Source organism: Calliphora vicina, chromosome 1, assembly GCF_958450345.1.
Source record: "Calliphora vicina chromosome 1, idCalVici1.1, whole genome shotgun sequence".
NCBI classification, from domain to species: Eukaryota; Metazoa; Arthropoda; class Insecta; order Diptera; family Calliphoridae; genus Calliphora; species Calliphora vicina.
In genome coordinates, this window is record NC_088780.1 from 2,383,949 (window position 1) to 2,408,421 (window position 24,473).

Genomic DNA, 24,473 nt, shown 5'->3' on the forward strand with positions numbered 1-24,473 from the left:
CATCTACTACTACTCAAGCATACCTACACTTATTTCCTTGTTCATGTATCGATCGATGACTTGATGATTGTGATTGTGTGTAATTTTATAATTGGAAAAACAAAAAACTTGGTAAGTGAATAAATTACTTACATAACTACATACATACATACATATGTATGTATGTTGATTATGTACATGTGTATTTATCTAAATATTAATATTAAGTATTTGAACCCCCAGATAAAAATATTTAAAGAGCGCAAAAAAGCAACAAAAAATATACCCATGAAATTCCTTGTTATTATTATTGTTATTGTTGTTGTTGTTTTTGCTATTAACAAATTTGTTGAATTTAATAAAAATGCTAACATTACCTTAAGCCATCAAGCAGAATAATGACAGAATAACACGTAACAACAATAACATTCGACTAAAATGACATAACAGTAGTATTAACCCAACTCTAAAAGAAAAATACCCACTTACTTATTTACTTATGTATGTATGAATGTTTGTATGTATGTATTTCATTTTTATTATTTTGTACATATTAGGGTGATCGACACGGTTTTTAATAACCGGTTATTACCGGTTTTTTTGAAGAGCTCACATTTCGAATATCGAAGAAAGCGGGGTTTTTTCCTTGAATAGCCGGTTTTTTCTATAAGTGTGTTTTTATGAGTTTAAGGGCCATTATTACAACTTGGCTTTTGAGTTCCCAGTAGTAAAAGTTAACTTTGAGCAATAGAAAAAGTTACCCTTAAAGTTGACTTTTACTATTGGGCCATTAAAGGCAAGTTGTAATAATGGACCTTAGAGTATTAAAAACGTTAACTTTGAAAAATAAATATACTCCAAAGCATATATACTATGTTTTATTCCTAAAAGATTATTTTAGCCTTCATATGAGTTCACATTTGCTGACGTTAACAATCTTCGGGTCAAATTTGACCCCAATAGAAAATATGTATATATTTTTTTTGACAATTTTTTAAACCTAACGTAATTTTTGACATTTGAAATTTAAAGTCATAAAATTTCAAAAATATCAACCACTCACTTTATGAAAAAATTCAATTTTAATTTCAAAATGGCTCAAATTTGACCCGAAGACCTTATGAAGGATAAGAAAAACATTGCTTTGGTATCTAGCCGAGGAATCGCAGTTTTCATACAAGTCTAATGTTCAGCAAAGCTCTGAAAACATTTAACTTAATTGTGCGTAACAAAAATTCAAGTTTTTTGCTCCAGGTCAAATATTACCCAAAGACCTTAAGTGCCAAAAATTTAATAGATATTTTTTTGCCAATTTGTTTTTCTAAAAACCTAACGTAGTTGTTGACATTTGAAGTTAACTAAAATTCATAAAATATCAAAAATATTAACCACTTACTTTTAGAAAAAATTCAATTTTAATTTCAAAATGGATCAAATTTCACCCGAAGACCTTGTGAAGGTTAAAAAACTAATCAAAATTATAAATAACGGCTTATTTTTTGTTATTAGAATACATGTTAATTCTTTATCATAATTATATGATCTCTTTTTTCATTTGTTATGTTTTTCCATGAACTGTTTGGTTTTAATATATAATATTTTAATAAATAAAAAATTTTTTCTTTGTATTTCTATGCGTTTTAATATTTTGCAAAAAAAACCGGTTAACCGGTTATTATTTAAAAATCAATACCGAAACCGGTTTATATTAAATTCCAATTTTTCGAAGAAACCGAAAACCGGTTTCTAAAAAATGTCGAAGAATCGATTATCCTAGTATAGATACATATGTATGTACTTACAAATAGCAACAGCATATGTATATAAGTACATACATACATATGCATAAGTACGACTACATATAAGCATTAATATGACATCAGAAATATAAAAGAATTAATTCGTTGTCATTGTAAAATAATATCCATATGAATGATGATGTGATGCGTTATGACGTTAAGTTTTGTGTCCATTTACCAACAGATAGGAAAATGTGTATACTTTACATAAATTTTGTTAAAAGTTTTTATAGTTAAATGTATTAAAAAGTTTATTTTGTAAAAAGTCCATCAAAAATAAGGGGTTTCAAAACTTTCATTAAATTATACCCATTATATTTTTCCCAGGAATATTTTTAATAAATTCGGCACATTTCTTTTCATATAGTAACAATATTCAGAATCATTGTGATGATCATATGTTGTTGCTCCAATCATGACAACGATGTATAACAATTGAAATAACCGAATTTGACTGAAAAATGTTTATTTAAAATATGAAAATTTTGACTTAAAACAAATTTAAATTTTAAGTTCTTAAATAAATTTTGGAAGTGCATAGTACATACCTAACATAGCAACTTCTATTGATATTAATATTTATAGAAAATAATCTAACATTCTGATTTGAAAAAATCATTTCCATATTTAATATAAGCGGACCTCTCAAAGTTTTTTTGAAGTAGTTCGATTAAATTAATGGTTTAAGTTGATATTCATTTTAAAGTTTTTTTTTCTGGTAATGGAAATGTCCCACGGTATAAATATGTACGGCAACATTACATTACTGCCAGAATGAGTATAGAAAAAACTTGTAAAACAAAGAGAATACACATTTTATTTAGTTTGATCAAACATTTAGAAAATTAATAAAATAAAATTAATAGTGACAAAAAACAAACTGAAATCCAGAAATCCAAATTAATGTTGAGAAAAAACAACAATTGAAATTAAGAAATCCAATTTGATTTTGAGAAAAATCCAATTGAATTTGAGAAATCTAAATTAATAGGAAACACATATTGAAATTGAGAAAATAAAAATATGTATGACAATTTTTAATTTCTTTTTTCTTATGAAATACCTACTACGAGTACAAAATTTAAACCGAATAGAAATTTATTATTTCTCAAACATCAATTTGTATTTTATGAATTTTAATTTTCATTTTCTGAATATTAATTTCGATTTCTGAAGTTCAATAGGATTTTTCTCAATATCAGATTGGATATTTCAATTTGATTTTTCTCAATATTAATTTGAATTTCAATTTGTCATTTCTCAACATTAATTTGGATTGCTTAATTTAAAATTGTATTTTCTCAATATTGATTTGATTTTCTCAATATCAATTGGTATTTTCTCAATTTCAACTTAAAATGGTGTAGTTCATAGTTCAAAAATTTAATTGTGAAAGCGAATGATTTAAATTAGTTATTTTTGTTAAACAATTTTATTAATTCATTAACTACCCAAGACTTAAATAAATAAAATTAATTTTAAAACAATTAGGAATTTCACAATCAAATTAAAAATAGTTTTACTCTTATTGTTATGAAGAATTATTGCAATATGTCTTAATAATTCATTTAAAGAATGCAATACGAATGCATTCATAGGCTTAATTCCTTCCATAGAATTAATCCTTATATACATATATGATTAAAAACAAAAGTCGAAATTCGACTGAATGAATATCATATATTTTCATTGAGTTAGATTTTAATTAACACGAATTTAACCATTCAAATGTTAAATGAAGTTTATTATGAATTAATTCAACGATGAATTAATTCTATTCAAATAAAAACTATGAATAAAGCTTAAGAATTTGTTTCATTGGGAATGGTTTTATGGAATTTACTTCTTATTAATTTAATTATGAATTACTATTTTAGTGAATTTAGTGAAGCTTAAATTAATTAATTTGTAGCTCTGATCTCTATCCACTAAATTACCACTCCAACTACTTTTATTTTTTGAAAAAATCGGTTACTTCATTCTTTTATATACCTTAGTAAATAATCGACTAACTATTATTTTAATTTTGTTTATTTTTGAATAAATAATGATATTAAAATAATTTTGTTTCCTTTTTTTATTTGCAAAAATTCCCTTTTATGAAATTTTCTTAAATTATAAGTTACTGTAGTTCGATGATAATTTTAAATGAAACCAGATTAATAACTGTGAGTGCAAATATTTAGTTTATGTATTTATGTTTTAGTATTATTATGTGTTTGTGATTTTAACACAAAAACATCAGAATGAGTTAAGTTTATATATTGATTTGTCATTATTGATTTTGTCATTATGTTTGTAACAAATCAAAATATTTGTCACAGATCCAGATTAGTATATATATTCTGGTTCTTCATAAGATTCTAAGAGTATCTAGATATTTCTGTCTGTCTGTTCATCCGTCTGTCTATTGAAAACACGATAGGTCCCAAACAAAAAGATCTAGCTGGCTGAAATTTTCCACACATACACTTTTTTTTGATAAAGTTTGTCTGATATTGCAAATATGCAATATTGATTCATGATTTCACATAGTCCCCATACTGTTTCAACAGTCATAAATGTATTGATTATGCAGCAATGCTGGGTCTCCATTACTGAAGTTAATTTTAAATTTAATAAATCAATAAAATAATAAAAAAGTAAAATTACAGTGTTGCCTTTAAATTTTTTACAAATTAAAGTCCATTTTGTTGTAGTAAAATTTTTAAATAAGCGAAATAAACAGTTTTATATTCTCCTGAAAGCGTTTGTTTTCTAAGATAGAAGGATTTCAATATATAGTCCTTAGATACTCGTACTGAGTTTTATTGAAAAAATTAGAACAATTTTTATGAAACTATTTTAAACAAACTGAACTATTCTCAAACAGTACAAATGCGGGTGCCTGTCCTAGTGTGCATGTGTATGTTTGTGAATATAGAATTGAATACCCCAGCAATCAAGCAAGTAGACAATGTATCCCTTATAGATAGTAATTGTCACTAATGTCTGAACACTTGGCTGACTCCAATTGATATATTTTTGGTCATTTGACACGAATATGCTCTTTGTAGTGTGGAGAGAAGTCAATTGGTTACTTTATATATCCCTTGTGATACAGCGTGAAGACAATTCACACTTAAGTGTCTCTCGTTAATCTAGATAGTAGTCACTTAAAACGTTTATTTTGAACTGCTAATTTTATTGATATAATTCTCATAAAATTTATTTTATTTTTGCACATGTAGCCTAGAATGATGAAAATAGTCAATTTATGTGAATCCAATGCGCTGACTACTTTGGACCAGCTATCAGACAGTCTCATTGTAATCCAAAAGGTCAAGATAAAATAGCTAGTCAGAAATCCAGTTATGTAACTAGTTGTCACCCAAAATGACAGGTAAAATCATTTGTTCGGGAAAGTCTCCTAGAACTGCTGGGACATGATTTGAAAAACAAAAGACTTGAGACACAAACTCTCGTTTGATGTTAAAAGAAAACTGGAACTGTGAGGAAGTAAAATGTTAAATGAAATCAACAGGGATTAGTAAATTGATAGAGGAATATACTGAAATTGAAATTGTTGTGGCAAAAACGTTACGTATGTAGGTGTGTAGGTGTGTATGTATTCGCTAGCACATTGTGTAAATGTAAAGTGACAACACTTCTATTTCGCCCAGTGTAAAGAGCTAAATGATTTTGGTGTTAACAAACTGTTTGATCATGCTCTCGTTTTGTTTTTGTTTATTGCTTAAACTTTAAATAAAAGTAATTTTTGTTTCTGTTTCTGTTTTTTTTTTTTTTGCTTTATCAACTTTATTTCTGTGCAATGTAAATTATTTGTAAGCATGCGTGACTTATTTGTGTCATTTTGAAAAAGCAGAAGAAAAAAAAAATAAATTATGCAATATAAACTCTTTGAAATGTACGTTAAATTTATTTTAAAAATGTACATACTCCATACGTATGGAAATAATAAAAAAAAGTGTAAGTTGATGTTACAGACATACATACATATGTAGATACATATTATTTAATGTGTGGATGTCTGTATGTATATAAAGTCTTAATGTAGGTTGAGTGAGTTGTTTTATTTATACATATTTCTCTATATTTTTAGATATTTAAATGTTTCAAACTCATGATTAAATTGTTATCACAAAATAAAATATTTCGTTTGTTTTGCTGCTGCTATTTCGACAGTTCTTGCAATTAACCTACAAAAGAGCGGTTCTTAAATAACTGAAGGTGTGTTTGCTTATTAACTATTTATAAGCAAAATTATAAAATTATAAAACATAAATATGTATGCTTGTCTATTTATGACCCCATTTGAATGTGATTGTTTTTTTATGGTTTAACAACTAATTAGCTTATTTAACGAATTTCTTTCTCATCCTAAATGATTTACATACTTTAATAATTTCACTTAAATAAAAGAAATGCTCCACTGCTAACAAAACTTTAGATCTACTTAGTCAAGAAGTGAATGTAAATATCAAACTACATTTGAATACAAGTGGATTAAATTTAACATTTTCACATTTCAAGCAATTAACATTTTTGTTTCTTTCGTTATAAACAAGCCCTTGCATGTATCCACAGTCATTAAAAAGAAGCTTGGAATTTAGTTTGTTAATTCAAATACATTAGTTAAATAGAAATAAAGCAATTTTAGAATAGATGTGTATAAATTATATTACATATCTTGTACAATTACTTACAATCATTTTATTACTTAACAAATTACGAGTGCAAACAAAAATTAAATAAAAACAGAAAGTGTTTTTCTAAAATAAATTACTTTAAAAGTGAACAGATTAATGTTTAAACATTTATGGCAAACGCCTTTTTAACTCAAAACAATGTAATAATAACACCTCTAATGATTTATAAGATTAAAAATATTAACATTTATTAGTTTGTGTGTCTGTAGTGCTTCTTTTGATAATAAAATGACTCTAACTACTTTAATATTGTAGCAAAATTATTATATTGCGAAATTAGTACTTTTTATAGACTTCACCACGAGTAATATCTACATTGTATTTTAGTTTAATTTCTACAATATTCATTTTCCATCTTATGAAATATTTATATAATATGGTGCTCCATGTTATGCTTTTTTGGATTTTCAATGTTCCCAAGGATGCTAAAATTTTTTAGAAAAATCGAATAACATTTAGATGTTGCACATTTTTATTCCAGTTTTGAGTTTTGGGTCAAAAAAGCAGTATTTTGAATCCTCATTTATCGTTTGTTAAAATCGAAAAAAACTTTTGTAATGTTTTGAAATTTCGTTTAAAAAATTATTTGGAAATGAAATACAAAAACTGTTTTAATTGGATTTTTTTCAACATTAAATTTTTGATATTTTTTCGACAACTTTTTTTATAATCTTAGTTTTAACATCAAAGTACGAACTGAAAACTTTTATAAAATCCCAAAATTATAAAATTTCATTAGTAATTAAAATAAAAAAACTCTCACCTTAAGTGAATGTCATGTCATCTATTGTTTTTTTTTTCACAAAATCCCAAAATCTTTTTGACAAGCACTTGCTACCAATGGACCATCTTAACTAAATATGTATGTATGTAGTTGTATTTATGTAGTAAGTATCTTTGTGTACATATATACATACATAACACACTTTTCTTTATCAATCAATTTGATTTGCAACGCCACACGTGATCAATAATGATCATAACATAACGAAGACAGCAACGAAATCTTCAATAACATTCGATTTCATACAAATAAATTCAACAAAAAAGAATACCTACTTAGTGTGTGTGTTTGTATACAATGGAAACGCTTTGTAATATTTTGAATAGAAATATTGAAAGACACAACAATATCCGCATCGAATCGAATGGCGGCGGGTGGCTTTTTGATTGATCAAAAATAAATGAAAAGAAAATTACATTAACGCGTGTCAGACCTAGACAGACAATGTATCTATGTAGTTGAACAAAGAAAGAAAGAAATAAAAGAAATTCTATTAAATGACTTTTAGTTTCTATAATACATAAAATGCATGGTAACAGTATGGATCTATAATATTCAATTTAAAATTTTAATCATAAACATCATCAGCTTGCTTTATAGAATTAATGAGAAATCATTCCAAAGCCATCAAATTAAGGACACTAATTCGATTTCAAAATATTTGTATCTATGAAATTATTTAATAGACATACAATTCCTTTTAAATATGTACTGAACACACTCAGACTACTACTAATAAACGAAATTGCTTTCGTTAGAAGCTAAAAATTCTAGTGCGTATAAAAAGTGGTTAGAATTCTTACTACAGCTACAAATAGAGCGACATTCAAACATACATAAATAGGTATGATCAATTTCATTTTATTGGTAACTACTTATACGATTAGCAAAGCGCTGCTGCTGCTGCTAAAGTTAATTGAACTAAAGAATTTGGAGGAAAAAGAAAAACATCTAAAACGTATCAAATCATTGTCTTTCAAACATATGGTCATAAATGGATTTGTGAGATTGAAAAAGAATGTTAGAAGAATAACTCTTTTTATAGAGCTACCTAATGAAGTAGAAATTTCTATTAATTTTCTAAATAAAAGAGAAATTTATTACATACAGTATAAAAGTTTTGTAATGCATAATTGTGCATCAGTACTTGTAGAGTCATAAATGTATGTAGATTCTTTTCAAAAATAACTTTGTCAAAAAAAATGCAATTTATTGTTATTTATATACAGGTTTAATAATTTATATCTATTATTGTCATAGTAGCATTGTATGTACTTCAAATTATATGCTAAAAATATTACAAAATAAATAAAAGTTCTTGTCTTCTTGTCTTCATGTTTTAAATGTTTTCTTTCACATTAAAACGCAGGCGATATTTCTAAAGTAAAATAAAATTTTAGTTTGTTTTTAGATAATATTTATAAAAGTTCAGTTCTGTCATTGAAAGATGCTAAGTCCTCTTTTTATGAAAATTGTGATTTTAATGAAAAACGTTAGAATAACTATAACAAGTAAGAAAATATAGTAGGTCAAGCCCGACCATATGATACCCAACACCAATAAGATGATTATAAACATTTTTCATTTAAATTTTATTTGGAAGCTATTGCTAATTATCAGGAAAACCGGAAATATGCTCTAAAAAAGTGTTTTAAGCGCTTTAAATATGCAGTAAATACTTTAAAATATGCTCTTAAAATTTAAAAAAATATGCTCTTAAAAAAAAAACTTTTTCATAATTTTTAACCAAAAAATATACTTTTATTTAAAAAAATCAATACAATTCATTTCTAAAAAGGTAAAGTAACATAAAATAAACAAAAATAAAATGAACTAAAACAAGTATAACAAAAAATAAATACAACATAAAAACAGTAGGAACTTAAGCTATGAAAAGGCCTCGAGAGGTATTTTTTGATGATATTTTATATAAATACAAAGTCACTTCTTCAATTAAGATTATTATTGCAATAAATTACAAAATATTGACTTAAATTTTCAAATAAAAATCGTTGTCTATTGGATCTGAAAACATTTTTATACATAGAAAATATTCTTACGACATCAACTGATATTATAGGAGCAAATTTAAAAGACAATATTTCTTTAACACTTAGAACGGTTAAGTTTGAATTAGAATTACAATTTGATATTTAGATAACACTATTATTAAAATAGTGCTTATTTTATATTAAAAAAAAGCCATCTATTTTTCAATTTTGAATTTTAAACAAAGGAAGTAAAAATCTGTAACACAACAGCGAAAATATGCTCTTAAAACAAATATATGCAAAAATGTGCATTTAAGGGTCAAATATGCATTAACAAATTGATGCCAAAATTCTTAAATAGTTCTGAAGCTCATTAGACTCACCAGTAAAAACATGCATTTGCATATTTTGGTTTCCCTTCTAATTATACATCAATTGCCGTAAAAATATCTTCTGTATTTATGAAACTTATGTGTGTTGAATTTTATTTGAATAACAACATTTTTAAGAAATCTATACTCGTTAAAATGATTTTCGGAAGTGGGCCTTATATGAAAGCTATAAATAATTATGTCACGATCGTCACAAAATTTGGTGGTGCGAGTTCGGCTTATATAAAACTTATTTATATAATTATATAATTTGGTTTGGATATCTATATATGTAAATAAGGTATTTATGAGAGCTTAACTACTTTCAGATAGGGCAATCGTATAGGGGCTAGTAGAAATAATGAACCGATTCTAACCAAATTCAATAGGCTGAAAGTGATCCTGAGCAGATTGGTACACTTAAAGGTAAATGTTGGGACAATATTTTTGCACGTTACAAACATAAGTACTAATCCAATATACCACTATGGTGGTGTAGGGTATACGCGGTTGTCATAGAATCAAATCATTGTGTTATACTGTGGTATACACAGGTGTTAAGTCCATTTTTTTTTGTGTAAAAATTTCAAAGTTATGAAATTGAGTATAATCACGTTATTAAATACATATATAATAGTGCCAAACATAAATCATAAATTTTTTAAAGAAATATTGGAAAATTTTTAAATTTATTGTCATCTACTCCTGATATCGAAAAAGTTGCTCCATTGCCTTTTGAGAGCAACTTTGCAAACAATTTATAAGAAACTGTACTAAGTCCATTAAGTATTTCACATAAAGTTTTGCATATCATCCAATGTACGTGTGCTATTTGACCTATTTTAAATAGTTGGCAACAATGAATAGAATATTTAAATATTTCATTCCATCTATAATTAAGAAAAGTTAGTATGTTCGCTATTAGATAGAAAAACATTTACACTTAATTAAGTCATTTAAACACGTAAAATATGATAAATGGTTTGTACAACTTGTTTAAGGCTATTTGCTGAAGTTTTCTGAATGAATTTTTACACAATTATACAATTTACATTGGGTACTAATTATTTCGCAAATTAATAAAAATTATATTGATTACTTTGCATTCAATAATTTATTTATTTATTGTATATATGTGTGTATTTATGCATGTATAAATATGAGGTTATTGAACTTTTATAAAGCGAAATATCAGTGTGTATCAATTAGCATTTAAATATTTATAAAATTTTCAAAACTAGATTAATGAACATTTCTTAAGTTGGCCATTAACATTGGCACACAAACCAGATCTTATACCAAAACCAAAAAAAAAAATAAAGAATCATAACAAAAAAAAAAATAAAAAATAAAAATAAAATAACAAAACACAAAAATGGGCGTTAAACTTGCCAACCAAAAAGACACGCTAGTAAACCAGTAAATATGCACATATAAATTCTTTTAGCCAGGAACTGACCCATATTTTGTTAAAAAGAAAACAAAATAAAATAAATAAAATTTTAATGCCTTAAATTGGGAAAATATACTATAAGCCATACTAAACTATAAACCCGTAACTCAGCTATAGATTTTTGCGTATTTTTATCTTTATACCATTTACTATATTATATTAAATTTAGTTTAAGGCCGCATTCACATGTGCTTGATTTGACTAACATAATCATTTCCTTAATGATCCTAATCAAAACAAGAAAATAAAATCACGTTTAGAAGTTCTTCTTTAAAGTCGGCACTCTATTTATTATAGTCATAGTTGTTTTATTATTCAATAAAATATTATTCGTAAGAATAATTTTAGTATTTTTTTAACCACCATCAAACAAATTGGGGGTATATTGATTTTGTCATTCCGTTAGTAACACACCAAAAAAGTATTATATGTATTGTTTTGTGAAAAAATATAAATATGTAATATAAGAAAATTAATTTTTTTTTTTTTTTTTATGGTAAATTTGTAAATTTTTTTCAAATGAAATTTCAAAATATATAAAAAAATTATTTTCGATTCTATAGCGCTTCGATAAACGCTAATGAAATTTGTATTTTTAATATATAGTATCCAAATTTTTCGATTTTCCTTTTCTTTGAATAAACACGAATAATTCGAACAAGAGATTTCTTGTTAACTTGTTATTCGATTAGATGTGTAAAATTAATCGAATTATTCGAATAATTAAAATTTGTTAAATAATGTAAAATAAGAAGATTTTTCTTCGTTAAGTGTTCACAAACATTTTCTATATCACGTTCGCCATCACTTTCAATATTTCACGTACTTCTGAATTAACATTATTATTAGTAATTTTACCAAAAACAGTACCACTAACGGCCATATGTATAGCGTGCTTACTATATAATTGCGATTCTGTCAATATTTCACCATTGTATTTTTTCATTATTTCTGATTCTAAATAAAATTCAGGATGACACAAAACCATTAATTTTTAACAAAATTTGGTTTCAGTTCTAATGCAAATTGTATGGGAAAACATGAACGCAACCCGTAAATTGTGACAAATCCATTTGTTTTGATTACAACTTGTTATTATAATATAAGATATTATTACTTATTTAAATTCATAATAATGAAAAAATTAAAATAAATATTTTTTGTTGTTTTATTCGATTATTCTTCAGAATTCGTTATTAGAAAATGGTAATTTTTAAATTCTTCGTAAGGAATTATTCGATTAATTGAAGATCATTATTCGAATGGATACCCTAATTTGACATTTTGGCCAAACATATGTTTTTCTCATCCATGTAATTACCTATTGTTCTTAACAAAAATGTGTCCCAAATAGTTTAGATAGCTATTTCTTAAAACTTGGTCGCTTAGTGGGATGCGAGTTCAATATCTATCAAAATAAATGTTTTGTAACTTGTTTGACTTTTTTTTTCAAAATGGGTCGTTTTTTTAAAGAAAGCTTAGGTCTATTCCTTTAATAGCTTTTTGGTCCCGTAGTGGATAGGTATAACCTTGCCGTCTTGGAAACACAACATAAATGAAATAAAAATCGAAGGGCCTGGCTCACCAAATGCGAACGAACAATTTCTTTCTTATTTTTGAAAACAATAAAAAAAAATCAAATTTATTTGCTAAGTTATCTCATATTTAATAAATTATGGTACATTTCTAGATAGGTGTTTGAAAGCTGAAACAAATGTCATGAAATAAATTTCTCAGCAAGTCCAAGCATATTCGAATTTTTCGAATCCCGCCAGCGACTCAAACTATATCTCCAAAACAAGCTAAACTGTTAGCAGTTTGTGTTGGTTTAAAAAATGTGGCTTAAATTTAAATATTTTGTGGCAGAAAAAAGTACAAAAAATCTTTATAAACTCAGAAAAACTAGTGATGGTTGCATTTGTTCGGAAATTCATTTCATGCTGTTTGATGCAAAATTTTAAGCACTATGATATTATATCTGAATTGCATTTTGTTACATTGAAACGAATATGAGAAAACTCTGAAATGGTTATTGTAACTTAAAATAAAGTCAACTTTCATCGATCATTTTTTTGTGGAGTCATCTACATGAGATAGAAAGAAATTGTGGTTGTCGGCCGACCCAATTGAGATTCGTCCCCAAAAACATTTGTGAGTATGTCGTACACCACCGTATACATACATATTTTGTATTTGGCAAGCAAATGTCAAACCAAACCCAAAATACAGAATTAAAAACTTAAGCCGGTGTTTGTGTTAAAGAGTGAATATAATACCAATCCCTAAAAATATGCGATGTAGATCATACGGCAGACATCCAACAATAACAAAAAAAAAAAACGGACAGACAGACAGACAGTTCGAAAAGCCTCTAGCAAATTACTAACGCACAGCTTTTAATTGCATTTGGTAAAATATTTTGCTGTTGCTCTTGCAGTTTCGTGGAAGAGCAAGACAAAAAAAAATGTTTCGTTATTTTTTGTTTTCTTAATAAACAATTTTAAAGCAAAAGTGAAAAGCTGCAATTAAACCAGTCACTGGTTGCTTACAAAAAAATGTTGCCAATAACATGTACTACTACAGCAATAACTGCAATAGATGTACAAACACACATACATACATAAATACTTACATACATATGTATGTATTTAAACACATAGATATGTAAGTGTTTGTGTAAGAAGTATTTAATAGGGTTTCTAAACTGATACATGTTAGAGACATTTTCTATCGAGTGACAATTATTTGTTTTTAGAAGTGATACAAGATACTTGAATTGCTTGTTTCTCATAAGACGGTCATAACATTTACAAAGTTCTTTCAGGTAATTTAATACATTTGCAAACATTTTTCATTTGTAAATCTTTGAAATTATCTGTGATCTATATCTACAAATTGTAATTTATTACTTAATCGTATTTGTTGCTTAAGCAACTTGAAGTAATTTCAAGTAAAATGTTTATGACAATTTAGTATTCGATTTTTGGCAATAGACTTAGGGTTTTAGACATAGAGAATTATACATACATAGAGACGAGACACTCCAATTTGTCAAACAAAAATATAACAAATCAACAAAATACATTAACTATTATGTATTTTGTTGTTGCATTAGTTATGTTTTTGACAACAGACTTATGTTTTTGACAATTACGTCTCGTCTCTTTTTACCCTATGGTTTTAGATCTCTGGCATTTTAAGAAAAATATGTTTTTATTTTTCCCTTCACCATGAGTGCCAAGGGAATATACAAGTTTGTCATTCTGTTTGTAATTTCCACATTTTTCATGTTTGACCCATAAAGTATATATATTCTGGATCATTATAAAACCAAACAAATTAATTTTTTTTCACCAAAATTCTTTTTTATAAAATCTTTTTTTCCCCAAAAATTGTCATAGCCGAATATAATGTCATATTTACTTGTTTTTTTTTTTTGTATTTGAAAACAGAAAATTTTACTATTTTACAAAATTTGCTCCACTGTTCATGATTCTGAGCCATTAAATGGGAGATGTACATATTCCAATAAATATATTTATTATAATTTGTGAAAAGATTTGGAAAACTAGATGTGCCAATTTTTTATTTAATGATAAACTTAGATGTTTGTTAAAAACAATCACTATTTTCAGTCATTGCCTGAAGTAGGGTGTTTATTTTATCAGTATTATATTTTTTTTAAAAAATTATTTAGTTTGTTTATTGAATATTAGAAAAAACGTTTGAAAACTATTACGAAAATTATTTCTGAATAGAGTAAAGGTAAAATTAGAAAATTTCAAAATTAAAACTAAAATTTCAAAGAGATAACTATTTGCTTTATAACGAAAATTCATTTAATATCTGCACGTATTTGTACAAGTTACGAGCCCTACAAAGCTTTGCAAACTAAAGTTGGTCAACTTTGATGTTAACAAGTTTCATTTTCTGAAAGTTTGTGGCCCCTGTACGCTATGTTTGTAATCATTTTGCCAGTTCAGAGTTTAGAAGAAACTGATTTATTATAACATTTCTTCTGATCGACTTCATTGTGCCGCATTTGAACAGAAGTACCACAGTTTTTGGGACCTGCATGTGCTAGGAGACTATAGTTGGAGTGTCGTGAGGGATACAAATGAACATGTTTATAAAAACAGTATTAAATTAACACTATTCGTTTTAAATTTTTTGTTGCAATTTTATTGTTATTTTAGTATTTTCTTTTTCTAAATAAATATCTCCACATTTTGAAGACCTCCTGAATTTTTTCAATATTTTTCCCGATTGTTTCACGTTATGAGCAAAAACCTTGTAAACTGCTGTTATCAATGACTGTAATAGTACATGATCATTAGGATGGCCCCAAAATACGCTGTTTTAAGAAATCAAAATCAAAGAACTTAAAGTCCTTTTTTATATTTTTTCTATTTTCCTAATATTTATTGAAAAAGTGATAATATGCAAAGAATTTTGAAAAGAAAAATTATTCCAAATTTAAATTTTAGACGAATATGATCACCTCAGATTCTGAAAATTTAAACAAAATTGTAATTTAAAAACCTTTCATACCGAAATTGCAGATTAGTAACAAATACGAAAAATATAAAAAAACTAACAAGTCCTTTGATCCAGCTAAAACAATGATGATTTATAGAATTGTTATCTTTTCATAAACGTTACATTCATTTTAATTGCATCCATACAACTGGGGTCATCCTAATCAACGCATTTGATGCATTCAAACTTTACTTATTTATGTCTTTTGATGAACAATTTGTGTACATAGAAAACAGCCAATGGGGGGAGTGGGGGAAAGGGGAGATGAGCAAAACAGTAAATACCATCACCGCACCACACAGACTTCAAATAGTTGTCGATACAAATGCGATTTGTATGAATGTGTGTGTTTTACAAAATGACTGCAATATCTGTTGTATCTACAGATATGTAGGTATAGATACAATAGTTTTTGTAATAATATTAGTGTTAGTGGTAGACTATAATAATAGTGATGATGGCAATTAGAAATATTAACAATTAAACTTATAAACCATAGACTCACGCAATCTTGTATCTTAGTTGAAAATGGTTAATCATTTGATAGTTACATACATAGATACATATTTATATGCATGTACATACATACATACATACAATCAAGCAAGAAAAGAAAAACATGAAACGAAAAAACAATGAAAAAATGAACATTTCAAAAACATTTGTCCAAGAAATTAACAACTTTCGAAATTCTTGAATAAGTGGTAAAATGTAATCAGAAGACATTTTTATTATTAACTCTTTTTCATCTCTGCCACTTTTGTTTTCTTGTCATTATGTCTTGCTTCTTTAGATCACTACATCCACTTGAAACATGAGGAGGAATCGCTATAGTCGGCAATGGCTAGTCAATAAATACGATGATAATGATAATAATGATCATGATGGTGCTAATAAACAGACTGCCACGAGACAAAATGAAAATCATCAAGCACCGAACTACAGCGCACACACTTTACGGCCTCAAGAAGCAAATACAAATGGTTCGGAAGCATTTCATCTCTTCAACAAACATCTTCAGCAACAGACAAATTTTCACACACACCCGCACCCTCATCCGCATGATAGTAGTAAAAATGATTCGTTATCGAAACGGAGGAGACATTTAGATTTAAATATACGTTGGCCTCTTAATAAGTCCTGCATCAACCAAATACTAGAAGTATTATTAGCGTTAGTTTTAGTCAATTGTCTATTATATAGGCTAACGCATTTGCCATTGGCTTTGGCGGCCTATGGGGATTTACAACCGGCCAGAGGTTATCATCATCAAGCCGAGGCGAGTGTTTTTAGCAGTAATTTTCGACATAGTGAAAGCTCAATTTTAAACTCGAACGAGGACGAAGAAGATTCATACTTTCGACAGCCTCATAATATTGGCGGTTCAGCCTTCGGCTACAATGGCCTCCAGCTCCAACACAACTTGGACGACAATTTGTTAAGAAGTCAAAATTTCAAAATTAGCCCGAAGCCCTGCTCTACGGGACGTATTGAAGGAACCTGTATGTTTGTCTGGGAGTGTATAAAGTCCGAAGGCCGACATGTTGGCATGTGCGTCGATTCATTTATGTTTGGCTCATGCTGTGTTCACAACTACACCGAGAACATAGTGCAGCAGAATACATTTTCATATACCAGACCCACCAAACCACTCGGTATCGGTAGTATGAATCACAGGCCACGGCCGCCCCAACATCCCCATCGTCCTAGTATCAGGTAATTACATACATTCATGTGTATACTTGGGTAATAACTTTTTTGAATCTTTAAATACCACCATAGCTCCAAATTTACTAGTATAATACAGATAAGTTCACCTCATAAGTTAAGAAATATACGAGATTATTTAATAATGTAATAATATAACCGGATTTGGTGCGTGAATTTTTTAAACCAAAATTAAATAATTGATCAATTCACAAGGTCTCCTATCATGTCAAGGTATCCTGTAATGTCCTAATATTTCAAAAATGACCTAACATAATACTCTGCTATGTTTATTGTGTTATCGTAACCAACTAGACGCTGATTCGTGAAATATTAGGACTTTATGACGATATGACATGATTCATTAATTCAATGTTCGCAAGACCTTGCTATGTTATTTCTTATATTTGTGAAACTTTTAAAAAGCTGTGACCCTAATGTATACCTAGCTATAATTTTTTTATTTCCTGATAATAACGATTGTTTTTTAGCGGTATGACAACAATAGAAAGACCACATGGAGCCGGCACATTGGTCATAAGACCCTCGGGGCCACATCATCAAGGAGCGCTTATAAAACCACATCATTCTAAGCCCCCATATGCAAGTACAGCTTTATCGGCCTCAACAACAAGTACGACCTCAACCACCACAACAGATGATCCGTCCTTATTGTGGACATCGAATTCCATTTTGGGAGATCTACAATCATCGGCTAGTATTGCCTCAGCGACAACAAGTAAATTATGAACCAACCTAATATATTTATTCAATTCTCCGAGGACAATTTGTAATTTTATTCGACTAGAGAGAAAATGAATGCCTTCGAAAATCACTTAGATGCTGAGAACTAAATTTATATGAATTTTTTATTTTTAGTTAATCACCAGCAACAGCAACAACAACATTGGCACTTGACGACCGAACCAAATTTTATTACAAAACCAAGGCCACCAGCATGGGATAAACCATCAACACTGAGACCTAAACCGCCCAAGCCACCAAAGCCACCGAAACCCAGTAAAAAGCCTACAACGGCTCTCAATTGGTTAACCCACCAACAACAACTGCAACAACAATTAACACAAAAACCATCATTTAATACGCATTCGACCACAACGACAACGACGACTACGACCACTACAAAACCGAAGCCTTCCAAGAATCCAGCTGAATCATTTTCATCAACTGCTGCAACAACGACGTTAATGATGACGACAACAGCCACAAAAACAAAACCTCAGGTAAGTAATTGAAGGCATTGTGGTCATTTACTTTTACTTAAATATTACATTTTGGCATAATCTTTTGCTCGCTCTCTCGATCGCTCACTCACTCACACACTCGCCAGTCAGCCAGCCAGCCAGCCAGGCTTACTTCGCGTTAGGGATAATGAATTTATGGCCTAAGGGGACGTTTTATTGTTTGAAAATACCTGATGAAAGATTGTCTTGGCTTTGGGTGTGGCAACACAAGAGCTCCATCGTCATGTGTAGGATAGACTTGAGTGTGCCTTGTGTATGTTTGTTTTGTACTCTGTAAGCATAAAGAACCAGATAGACAGTGTGACTCAGATCAACGGTGCAGCGGATCCGAAAACTTCTTACTGTCTAGATGTTTGTGAGTTTGTGTGTTGCGCCCGTCCTTTTAGCTTTTCTTTTCGCTTAATGGCAAAATGAATACTAATTTATATTCATGTATGTAGGTTTTCTTTTTTATTTCGCTGACAGTCAGTGGATTCAGTTCGTCTGTTTCTTTGACCACAGGCTTTGTAGAGATGTAACAGTAGAATTAGAATTAAAATAAGGAAAGGATGAACTTTGTATTTACACATTGTACGTTATGGGCGGAGTCATTAGACGACGTCATTATGATCACAAATCAAAAGATGACTAAATCATTTTTTTTATTTGTTCTTTTTTCTTTTGCATATTAAAAGGTTGTTGCACAAAGTACTAAACCAACATCAAAGCCATCACCTAATGCAACCAAACCCTATACTAAACCTACCTCAAGCGTAAGCAGTAGTACAGCAATAACAACAACAACAACGTCTACAACATCATCGTCATCAACTTTACCATCGACATCAATGTATATTCCTACAAAACCATCATCAACAACAACAACTTCTTCTACGACATCTACAAATTATAGTCAAAAACCAACAACAGCAGCGGCGTCTAAGCCAACTACAACAACAGCTGTTTTTCCAACTAAAACATCACAGAGACCAACATCCTCTCAGCGACCTTCTACGACTACGACTACGACAACAACAACAACATCCACAACTGCAGCGTCATCATCTCCGAACACGTTACCACCACATCATAATCTCAGCTCAATTGAATCAAATGAAATTGGTGATCACTTGGACATTGATAGCGCCACTATTAAGACCATATCTGCCGCTCGTAGTGGTAAGTTTCACTTCTTCTACAATGTTTATGTGTAAATTAATAAATCATTGTTTAAATAATAAACAAAAAGAAAAATCAATTCATTGTTTTGTTGATCTATAAAAATTATTGGACAAAATTACAGAATGTGGAACACCCGTTTTAACGCGACCGGAAACACGCATTGTAGGTGGTAAAAGTGCTGCGTTTGGACGTTGGCCTTGGCAGGTGTCAGTGCGTCGCACCTCTTTCTTTGGTTTTTCCAGTACACACCGATGTGGTGGGGCTCTTATAAATGAAAATTGGATTGCAACAGCAGGACACTGTGTTGATGAGTATGTAATTTTTATTTATAATAATAATTCTATCTATGTTAGCCCCTCGAACGTAGAATTTCTGAATACTATTTATACGTTTAAGGACCGTTAACTTTAAGTTAAGTTTACCTTTAAGTTAAGTTTTTATACTTAACGGCCCTTAAACGTATAAATAGTATTCAGCTAAGCTTGAATTTTATATTACTAAAACTATTTTGGTTGCAAACAAATTGCGATCGAACGCTCGTATGTGTTTAAAAATGCAGTATTGTAAACATTTCTAGTTCATATTTCTACTAGTAGAGTTTATTGCATCTGTTAAGTTTTATTTGAATCGGAGCAAGAATTATTGTAGCTGTCAAAGTACATTTTTGTACTAGTAAAATTATCTTCAATGTTACATATTAACAAAAGCATTCAATTATCTGAATAGGTTCATTTAGAGAACTATTTTTAGTGACTAATTTATAATATGTGCCAGGCTTGATTCAAGGTTAGTGTTTGCAAACCGGTTAACCGAAAAACCGGATTTTCTTGATTTAACTGATTTAATTGGTTTTTATCACTTGGTTCATTCAAAACGATCTGATGATTTTACTAAACGTTAATTTTCCATAAACTTGACTTGATTAGTGTGTTTTATTCTTTAAATTTAATTTTATTAATCATTTGTAAAAATTAATCAGGGTTATTCCTGTTCACTTTCACCATTCACTGTATTTTTAGAAGCTAAGTACAACCTTAATTATATAATTATGAAAAAAATTATAAAAATATAAATAAAAATTATGCTTCCAAAAATACGGTGAATGGTGAAAGTGAGAACATAAAGAACCCTGAATATTTATATTTATTAATCATTCCTGACTACAAAACTGAAAGTACCGATTTTACGTTTTCTACGTAAAAAACATCGTTTAACCAAAAAACCGGTTTTTTATAAACACTATAAAAACGTATAAGTTATATTTACACAATTTATATTACTCATACGAGATGTCATGAAAAAAAAACGAAAAAAAGAAATATTGCAAACGTGAATCTTCCTAAAATATATCGCACTGGTTCTTCAAAAGAGCGTCAACTCAAAAATTTAAAATGTTCAGTAGAAGCAAAAAACTATTTTATTTTCAATACATTACAATGAAACAACTGTACAGATACAACTGTATTTTTTGGCGAAAGAGTAGAGAAAGTGATTGCAGATTTTTATATTGGGTAGATATGACCACTGCACATCGATTTCTTGCAAAAAGTGAAAATTGAAAAATTTTGAGTTGACGCTCTTTAGAGGAACCAGTGCGATATGATAAATATCATAAACCTTTCACCATATATATACTTATGTCGATAATTTTGTCATTCCGTTGTAATTTCTACAATTTTTATAACCGAATATTTAAAACACAAGTTTTTCACAAAAAAAAGTATTTCTAATAAATATCCATGTTTACAAAATAAATATTTGAACTGCTGTTGGTTACCACATTACCTTACAAGATCAGATGTGTCCAGTATGTGTTAGTTACATTTTACATTTTATGAGCTAGACATTAACAGAAAATATGAAACTGCGAAACATCGGTTAAGAAACATTATTAAATTTTCTAATATATATTATATTTTGATTTATTTAAACAAAAATGTATGCAAATTGTGTACTATATTGTAACAGATCCACAAAATTTCCAAAACACAGGATATAATTTAATTGATTAATTGGTCCGACCAATAAATTTTGATCGAGGAGACAAAAAAAAGACACGTGTATCGGCGTTTTGAAAGTTTACATCTGAATTTCATTTGAGGGCGGGTTAAAGTTTCCCAACTCTGGCACATTCTTATTGTTAATCTTCATAAGAAACCATACGATTCTTACATTTTAGGTATAAAATGTGTTCAGCAAAGTTATGTAAAATGTTACGGAGAATATTTTTGTAGAATATGTTAACCCTCTAAATCCTCAACACATGGGTCTTTTTTGTACTTCTTTTAAAAAAGAGCAACAAACACCATTAAAACATGGATTTAAGGGGTTAAAATGTTCCGCAAAAATATTTTCCGTAAAATTTTACTATAAGTTCCTGAATACACCAAAACGGAAAATTCAACTAGAAAGTCAGAAATAAGACAACAAAAGAGAGCTTAGGGTTAATTTCGCATTTGTTCTTTAAATGTTCTTTAAAATAAAATTCTTAATAAAAGCGAAATTAACCCTATGCTATCTTTTGTTATGCCTTTTTTCTGACTTTCTGGTTGAATTTTCCGTTTTGATGTATTCAGGGACTTATAGTAATATTTTACGTATAATTTTTTTGCAGAACAGTTTAACCCTTTCAATCCCTGCTTTAATGGTGGTTTTTGCATTTTTTAAAAGAAGGACAAAAAAGACCCATGCGTTGAGGATTTAGAGGGTTAACATATTCTACAAAAATATTCTTCGTAACATTTTACATAACTTTGCTAAACACATTTTATACCTAAAATGTAAGAATCATATGGTTTCTTATGAAGATTAACAATAAGAATGTGCCAAAGTTGGGAAACTTTAACCCGCCCTCAAATGAAATTCAGATGTAAACTTTCAAAACGCCGATACACGTGTCTTTTTTTTTTGTCTCCTCTATCAAAATTTATTGGTCGGACCTTGTAATTTTGAAAAAAATTTGATTTTGTTGTATAGTGTTATAGTTACAATATTTATAAAATCCAGTTGTTTTGGGGTTGATTAAATGATTAAAAATCTTTTTTATCAATTTTGAGGAACCTTATATATAAATAGGCCACACGTTTTTTTGTGGTACACTTTTAAGTATGTTATTGTCCATCAATATTGATGAAACGTATACTATATGCTTTAAAAGGTTAGATGTGCACAATATAAAAAAAATATTTAAAAATTCTTTCCATAAAAGTGGTAAAAAGCGGTCGAATTTCGGCCACCTGGCGATCCTAGTGAATATAAATTCCGTTTTTACGATACATATTTTTAAACCATGTTTTCCATATTTTTTTACAGTTTATTAATTTCGCAAATTCGCATACGTGTGGGCGAGTACGATTTCTCTCACGTCCAGGAACAATTACCCTACATTGAAAGAGGTGTTGCCAAAAAGGTTGTGCACCCATTATACAATTTCTTTACATATGAATATGATTTGGCTCTGGTTAAATTAGAGCAACCACTAGAATTTGCACCTCATGTAAGTCCTATATGTCTACCGCAAACAGACAGTTTGCTAATCGGCATGAACGCGACAGTAACTGGTTGGGGTAGACTTAGCGAAGGAGGCACATTGCCCTCTGTTTTACAAGAGGTATGTAAATAAATATAGAATTATAAATGTATGCATATAAAAACACTTTATCTCATTCTACTTTTTATAATGTGAATAGGTTTCGGTACCAATTGTTAGTAATGACAATTGCAAAAGTATGTTCCTAAGAGCAGGAAGACAAGAATTTATACCGGAAATATTTTTATGTGCTGGTTACGAGACTGGAGGACAAGATTCTTGTCAAGGTGATTCCGGTGGTCCTCTACAGGTGTGTTTGTTAATATTTATTATAGTCCGAACCTATAATATAACTATAATTTGATTTATGTATATTTTGTTTGTAGGTAAAATCTCAAGATGGTCGTTATTTTTTGGCTGGCATTATATCGTGGGGAATAGGCTGTGCTGAGGCCAACTTGCCTGGCGTTTGTACGCGTATTTCAAAATTCGTGCCTTGGATTATTGAAAATGTAACGTGATAAGCTTTCCACTATCTAGCCACAAATATAAAATATTATTATTTTTATTATTATTATTATTTTTATTATCAATGATTACTATGATTACTAATCAAACGTGTAAATATCTAAAACTCAATTGTTGAAATATTGTTTTATTTTTATTATTTTTCTAAAATTCTCATTTATTATTCTTATTTAATTTACGTGTGATTTTATTTATTTATTATATGTATTAAAATGTAGTTAGACACAATTATTATTGCTCAATTATGTAATTCAATTCTCATCAATGAAATTCTATTCAAATTCTTCTCAAATAATTTATAAAAAAATTTAAATCCATTCCAGCTGTATATAGTATTACATAAATACATACATACATACTTACTATACATGAATATTATGTATTATTATTTATATATGAAACAACAAAAAAAAACACTTGAGAGTCATTTTTAGCTTAAAATTCAATTGTAAAGAATTATTGTAATGTTTTCTAGTATTATTAAGTGAATTTATTTTTTATTTATAAAAAGGACCATAATAATTAAAATAAAAACAAAAAACATATATTGTCTTGCCCAAAGAAGGAAAAAAACAAAAACAAGGATTATAATTCAATTATATATCAATAAAAAGTTTTTGAGTTAACAATTTCTGTTTTATTTATTGAAAATATTTAA

General features: G+C 28.5%; 1 protein-coding gene across 1 annotated transcript; it reads left to right on the top strand.

The window, feature by feature from the left end:
* Positions 1-24,444, top strand: Sb (Stubble). Its single transcript, XM_065498684.1, has 9 exons — positions 1-111; positions 16,419-17,341; positions 17,824-18,071; positions 18,212-18,576; positions 19,272-19,755; positions 19,880-20,069; positions 23,071-23,368; positions 23,448-23,597; positions 23,674-24,444. The coding sequence occupies exons 2-9, from the start codon at positions 16,440-16,442 to the stop codon at positions 23,806-23,808; spliced, it is 2,772 nt and encodes a 923-aa protein (XP_065354756.1). The 5' UTR covers positions 1-111; positions 16,419-16,439; the 3' UTR covers positions 23,809-24,444.
* The last annotated feature ends 29 nt before the right edge of the window (positions 24,445-24,473 follow it).

Excerpts from the sequence above, each read along its gene's own strand:
- Sb (XM_065498684.1), top strand. The coding sequence starts at position 16,440 with ATGAGGAGGAATCGCTATAGTCGGCAATGGCTAGTCAATAAATACGAT. Across the intron at positions 17,342-17,823 it reads CCCCATCGTCCTAGTATCAG|CGGTATGACAACAATAGAAA; the intron begins GTAATTACATAC and ends ATTGTTTTTTAG. Across the intron at positions 18,072-18,211 it reads TATTGCCTCAGCGACAACAA|TTAATCACCAGCAACAGCAA; the intron begins GTAAATTATGAA and ends TTTTATTTTTAG.